This window comes from Austrofundulus limnaeus, unplaced genomic scaffold, assembly GCF_001266775.1.
Source record: "Austrofundulus limnaeus strain Quisiro unplaced genomic scaffold, Austrofundulus_limnaeus-1.0 Scaffold157, whole genome shotgun sequence".
In the NCBI taxonomy this organism is placed as follows: Eukaryota; Metazoa; Chordata; class Actinopteri; order Cyprinodontiformes; family Rivulidae; genus Austrofundulus; species Austrofundulus limnaeus.
In genome coordinates this window covers 160,186-166,660 of record NW_013952559.1, presented here as the reverse complement: position 1 = coordinate 166,660, position 6,475 = coordinate 160,186, and the positions used below count along the sequence as shown (strand labels likewise).

At 40.3% G+C, this 6,475-nt stretch overlaps 1 protein-coding gene across 2 annotated transcripts in view; it reads right to left on the bottom strand.

Annotated features, from left to right (window-relative positions):
- slc13a2 (solute carrier family 13 member 2) overlaps positions 1 to 6,475 on the bottom strand; it is an 18,219-nt gene that overhangs the window by 9,035 nt on the left and 2,709 nt on the right. The window contains exons 2-9 of one of the 2 annotated variants that reach the window (XM_014016876.1): positions 4,673 to 4,801; positions 3,992 to 4,128; positions 1,536 to 1,768; positions 1,277 to 1,454; positions 1,076 to 1,198; positions 766 to 975; positions 549 to 649; positions 344 to 459 (exon numbers count right to left, since the gene is read on the bottom strand). In XM_014016876.1, coding sequence (XP_013872330.1) covers positions 344 to 459; positions 549 to 649; positions 766 to 975; positions 1,076 to 1,198; positions 1,277 to 1,454; positions 1,536 to 1,768; positions 3,992 to 4,128; positions 4,673 to 4,801 — 1,227 coding nt within the window. Of the gene's footprint in view, positions 1 to 343; positions 460 to 548; positions 650 to 765; positions 976 to 1,075; positions 1,199 to 1,276; positions 1,455 to 1,535; positions 1,769 to 3,991; positions 4,129 to 4,672; positions 4,802 to 6,475 lie in introns of those variants that run through there. The other variant, XM_014016877.1, reaches the window with a different exon arrangement.

The following is a 6,475-nucleotide window of genomic DNA, read 5'->3' as shown; positions in this document are numbered from 1 at the left end:
GTATATACAGATAAAATGGAGATTATGTGGCGTGCTGACTTGATTTAGTTTGAAATTTGACAGAAAAACTGAGAAGAAACTGGAACTCAATCAAAATAGGCATCTAGAATTACAGCATTAATTGGTTTTCACTAAAAGTGAGACCAAAATGCTAAAAGAAATTTCAAATAAAACAAAATAATCACTAATCTAATATCTTCAAAATCTTTGATAACAAAACTTCAGTTTACTCTGTACCACTTACACATATAAGCTCCTTTTTGTAGACTTTGCATAAAAGTAATAAAAACAAAATGGTCTCTGTTTTTTACGTAAATAAACATGAGGAAAACCAGTTGTTTACCTCGCTGCCAGCAGCCAGAGCGAAGCCGCCTCCCAGCAGCAGGATGATGTTCCAGGGCATTCGCTCGTGAACGACCTGCCAGCCCAGCAGAGCCGGAGGAGCCTTCACCAGTTTACCTGTGGGACGCAGGAAACAGAGAACTGTAAAGATGCTGGTGAAGCACGTCGTACCGAGGATCAGCACCAGGTCGACCSAAACACCTGACCTGCCTCGTTGTAGCCGTAGCTGCCAAACGTCGGCAAGCGAGAGGGAATGATGAAGAAGAGCATGGACATGAAGATCGCAACGGTTCCGTCTGACACAAACCTGAACGAAACAATTTATTAAGTGCTGAAGGTTGCAGGTAAGATAGTGACTGCTTAGAAGCAGTCCTCACAGCCACACTCTTGAACAAARCCAGGAGGAGAAATGAAGAGACTCACGCCCCGTCCTGATTGAAGAGCACTGTGGCCCAGCCGGGGATGAAGCCCGGCTCCCTGGTGAACCAGAGGAGCACGAGCAGGACGAAGATGGTGAGCACGGCTCCTTCGGCAAACTTCATCCCGCCCAGCTTCCTGTACTCCCCTCTCATCACGGCGTAYGCCTCCTTATCTCTGTCGCTTTTCACGCCGCAGCCGAACGACTTCTTCAGGCTGACAAAATAAAACCAACAGATTTGAACAAACAACTGAATCCTTTCTCAACTGAAACAAACAAACGAAGACAAATTGGAAACTGATGAGGTGGTCTTACTTGAAGCCCAGAAACATAAACTGAAGCCAGAGCCAGGAGATCACCAGCATCAGCACCATGTTGGGAAAAGCAAAACCAAACCAGCTGGCAAAGTTGATCACGTCTCCGTTTCCAGGGAAGAGCCTTCASAAAAGAAGGTGAGGAGCGATAAGAAGAGCAGAAATTTGATCAGTTGTTAAGTTGTTGCTTTWAGTGCCTCACTTGTCCATTTGACCCTTGAGGATGAGGTTAGGTGTGGTGCCGGTGAGCGTGGCTGTTCCTCCGATGCTGGCAGAGTAACACACACTCAGACTCATCCCTTTAGTCAGGAGGTCGTACTTCTCCTCCATGGCCTTTCTTCTAGAATCTTTCCARGCCTCAATATTTTGCATGGGCTCAGCTGAATATGGACAAATCGAAAAAGTTATTGCAGGTGTTGTTTGTTCATAAACACATCTGCTTCGTGAACATTTTTACCCACCAGCACCGTTCTCATGTGGAAGCTTCTTATCTGTCATCTCCTCCTTGGTTTCCATCTCAAAGCCGAGGTTTTCTTGAGCTGCGATCTGGAAATCTCGCTCTTCTGCTTGAGCCTCGGTTGCCTGCAGCTGATGGAGGACGGCGTGAGCGATGGGCAACATCATGGCTGTGGTGGCTGTGTTGCTGATCCACATGGACAGGAAGGAYGACACAATCATGAATCCCATCATCAACCTGGAAGTGAGGCGAGAAAAAAGGATTCTGATCACCGTGAGCTGTGATGGGTTCCATTTAGGATGAAATGTACGGTCTATTAATTTTTTATGGATTTCTTTGCTTGTATGGAGCTGCAAGTGTAAAACGTTAAAAATTGACACATTTATTTTATTTAACTCACTTTCTGAGAGTAAAATCCTAGTTTAAGTGTTTTCATTAAAATTTTATTGCATTATAATTCTGGGTAGCATTAGCTAACAATGGGTTAGAGTTAGTTAACCAGGATGATGTCATTATCCTGCAACTGATGTCAATGCTAATGCTGCTAATGCTACCAATGCTGCTAATGCTGCTGGAGATAGTRTTTAAAATCTAAATTTAAAATGTGTTTATTGAAAACAGCATGGTTGGTCCTGTGGTCCAGCACAGGACACCGGCTGCAACTGCAAATTGGATGTCTTAGAGCAGTRGTGTCCAAAGTCCGGTGTCCTGCATGGTTTAAGTGCWGCTCTGGTTCAACACAGCTGAACCTAATTAGTGCTTAATTAGCTKGCCTTCTCAGYAGGTCATMAAGGTCTGCAGAGGCCTRCTAATTAGGCACTCCTTAGGTTCAGCTGTGCTRAACCAGAGCAGGACCGAAAACATGCAGGACACTGGCTCTTGAGGACTGACTTTGGACACCACAGTCTTAGAGGGAAGCGTTAGCAGCGTTAGCAGCGTTAAGGTTTCGACRCAYGGGGAGCGACAAACGTCAGCGATTAACGGCTGTCATCGCAACCAGGGTGAAACCCGACACACGGGACGCAATAGCGATGGCATCGTTGCGAATCTCGCTCTCGGGTCGCTTGTCTTCACAAAATTTGATTGGTTCTTCTACTGCCTCTTGTAAAGGTTATTGGTGGTTCACAAAAAAAGTGGGGTGCATTATGAATGTGTAAACTAAACAAATCTTGCGATGCTAATGATGTTGAAAAACAAACACACACCAAGATACAATTTTATGAGGAAAAACTTGCGGGATAACTTCACCCTGGCGCCAACAAATTCCCACAAAGCTGCCTTTTTTAGTAATCACTTGGTAAGAGTCATATAAAACTGGAAAGTTTGACAGAGCTAAAATAACGTTGAAAGTGTTAGCTAACTGCAGTGTGTAGTATACTCTCTGCTCATTGGTCAGTCAATGAAACCCTCRCTGATTGGTTGTACGCTAAGCGACAGCGAGAAAAGTTGAACATTTTACAACTTTCATATATTGAGTTGAAAGCTCGCGTGTGCACGTCTACGTGTACGAGCGCGAAATTTCACATGCATGATTTTTGCCGGTCTCTTGGCTGGAGTAGGGCGAGTGATTGTCGCCTCGTTGCACAAGCTCCACAGGAAACGAATGGAGAGCGAGCGGCGTCGCCTCCTGTGTGTCGAGCCCTTCAGCAGTGTTAGCAGTGTTAGTGGTTGTTAGCAGTGTTAGCAGTGTTAGTGGTTGTTAGCATTATATCAAGGGTGCAACAGCAAAGGCTTTCCAAAATAATTAAATGTAAACATTTAACTTCAACATTTAAAACTTTTACATTTACATTTAAACATTTTGAATATGTGCATATAGTTTTTAACATTTCAGTTTAACATTTAGTAAAAGTTAGCAAAACGTAAGATCACTGAGCGAAATATCAATAAAATGTTAGTGTTGGCACTCCATATGCTCATGGAAGAGGGCCACACAATTTCAGTTTCCTGACATTAATGTTTGAAAAGATGCAAAAAAGTCTAAATTCTGTATATTTTTTACTTTGTGGCTCTAATTGTCTTCCATAGTTATTATGTTAAGTATCATATTTTTCAGTAATTCACAAATTGACAAGTGTTATTCAGTTTAGCTCCATTTAAAACCCACAATTATTTATGTAAATTTAATATCAGCGAAGAAATAAAGGGTAAATGTTTCGGCTTAAGATTCTGCATCAACCAAGTTTGTACAAATCCAGTATTTCAGTTTTGAGAAGCACTTTTTGTTTGCTCATTTGGTAAATGGACTGAACTTACTGTATAGCATTTTATCAAGCCCCATGGGGACCCCAGAGCACTTTACACTAGTCACCCATTCACACACACCGCTCGTTTGTTTTTTGTGTTGAGCTCTCAGAATAAAAAATATACGTAAAGAGTCAGTTTTATGTCATGAAATGCTTCCAGGTGAGTATTTTAAGGAAGGGATTGACTCTTGACCATGTCACAAGGCTTTCTTACAGGGATGGACGAACACCAACCAGTAGCAGAACTCGCAGAGCGATGCGTTTATGAAGGTTCCATTGCTCCACTGCGATGGCCACCAACAGGCCTCCGATGAACAGCATGTTTGAGTCTTTCAGATACTCGATACTGACCTGAAACGCATCACAAACATCCAGTCATCATAACTCAATTTAGTCACAGCAGCCGTCCTTTGGTAACCTGTGAAAATGTTGATGGAGGTTCATAATTACTTAATGAATAATAAAAGTGAGACGCCAGCGGAGTCAGCAAGTTTGCTCAACTGTTCTTTGAAAAAGGCCTGGCTTTCACGTTTCTTTTCATGAGTCCAGACAAAACCAGAGTTCAAGCCTGTTTTATTACATGTTTATCTCAGATTTCTTGGCAGCGATTACTGTCCTCCTGGTCTTGAGGACAAAATGTGTCCTGCGTTTTAATTATTCCAGTCATCTAATTATTAATTTATGACTTCTACTGATTGCTTGTTCATGTCAGACACAGAGGGAACTCACTTATGACACTAAATCTTATGCAACTAAGTTSAAATGACCTGATTTTTTTCGGATGACGAAGTAGAATTTTATCAAATTATCTGTGAAGCTAATAGCTGAAAGAAGCATTTCTTTTAAGGAACATACARTATAAGTTGTGACATAATAATAATATATAGGACCGTACATCTCCAGCCTTCATGATGCCCATCATGGGGAAGAGGACAACAGGAAGCAGGGCGGTCACAGCCAGAGGCATGCACTCTGTGCACCAGTAAAGAGCCATAAGGATGATGACGTAACCACATCTTGCCTCCTGCAAACACACAAGAGTGTCAATTTATTAATTATACTACCTTATTGTTAAGTTTATTTATTTTATTTTGTTGTTTGTTTATTTGTTTGTTTTCAGCTGATCCCCTCTTTAGTCGATCTTTACACAAAAAGTTTGGCCTTTTTTTTCTCCAGTTCCTGCTACCTTTTTTTTTTTTCAAATGTCATGCGATGAATACCAAAATACAAATGTGCATAAATGTGTACTTTAATGTGAAAAAACACATACAAAAATGTGGCACAAGGCGACACATTTAAACCCGGCGTGAAAGCACCACAATGTGGTGAAACCAAAGGGCTGATGAGAGACGTGGCTGCAGCTGTAACAGGGGAAACAGGGAACAGGTGGGTGTGGCAGGCTGACTGGAAAAACACTGGCTGACGGAGAAGTGGCACAGAGGGAAATATAAAAACTCAACAAATGAAATAAATAAGAAATAAACACGGGAATCACAAAACAGAAAATACAACTAAATAAACAGGAATAAACAATGAGAACAAAGAAAAGGTAACCAGTAAACACAGATCCTGACAATCTGTTCGGGACAAAAGTGACTAAATTACTGCAACTTTTTTCTTTTGGGGATGTTTGCGTCTGTTTGCAAAATATCTCATGAACCTTCACACATTTGAATGAAACGCTCAGCAGCAAACAGACCTAACAAGTAAAACTGGCTCCAAATCAGTCATTTTAGGAGAGGGAGCTAAAACTCTGTGTCCTTTCGGTCTTATCGCTGCCTTTGTTTAAAAGGCAATAAGAGTTTACACCTGCAGATAGAAGCAACCCTTGATCACAGACCAAACAGTTTGTTATGCTCTCAGATGTCAGATAACATTTACAATTCCTAAGAAAAAAAAATTCCATTTAAACTATCCGACATAAAACTTTCACTGGTAAAAKCACATCGAACTCTGCTGAGGATCTGCTTTGTGGTGCTTTAAGAAAAAATAGTTCAGAGAAAGTTGGTGCAATGTGTTCAATGCTTTGTCATCTTTTAAAGACGTTTTGATCAAAAGATCTTCAGGCTTCCTGGAGGACTTTTGTTTTTTTAAMTATTATTTCAGAAATAAAATGCTCAGTTGTTTAAAACTCATAAAACCTGGTTTTAAAAGGTTCTTACAACTAAACTATCTGCCTAAAAAGATTATTTTTTATGTTTGTAGGATAAAAGGTGATGTCCTTTAAAAGATATGTACAATAGACAGTCAACGGTTATAAAAGGTAATAAAAAAAAAGCTCCATGCAGTCCTACGTCACCTTCGATGTCGGATTTATCAGGAGATGATCATTGTTAAAAATAACAACACAAACTTTTTATGCTTTTTTGACTGTCATTTAGATAATGTAGAAAATGTATAAAGCTGCAGAGTTGTTAATGATCATAAACAGATTTTTACTTTGAGCGGTTGTTGGTGTGAATTCTGGATTCGATATGTTGGAGAAAAATTCACCAATAAGCAGTAAAATGGAAAACAAGCTGYAACGTTCTCAGTTTACTCTGTGGTTTTTCCTCATTCATTTTGAATTTAACATATGTGCTAAAAAAGACATGATTTAGTGACATGTAAAGTTTTTTAGTATTTGCGTAACTTATACAGTGGGTAAAATAAGTATTGAACATGTCACCATTTTTCTCAGTAAATATATTACTAGAGG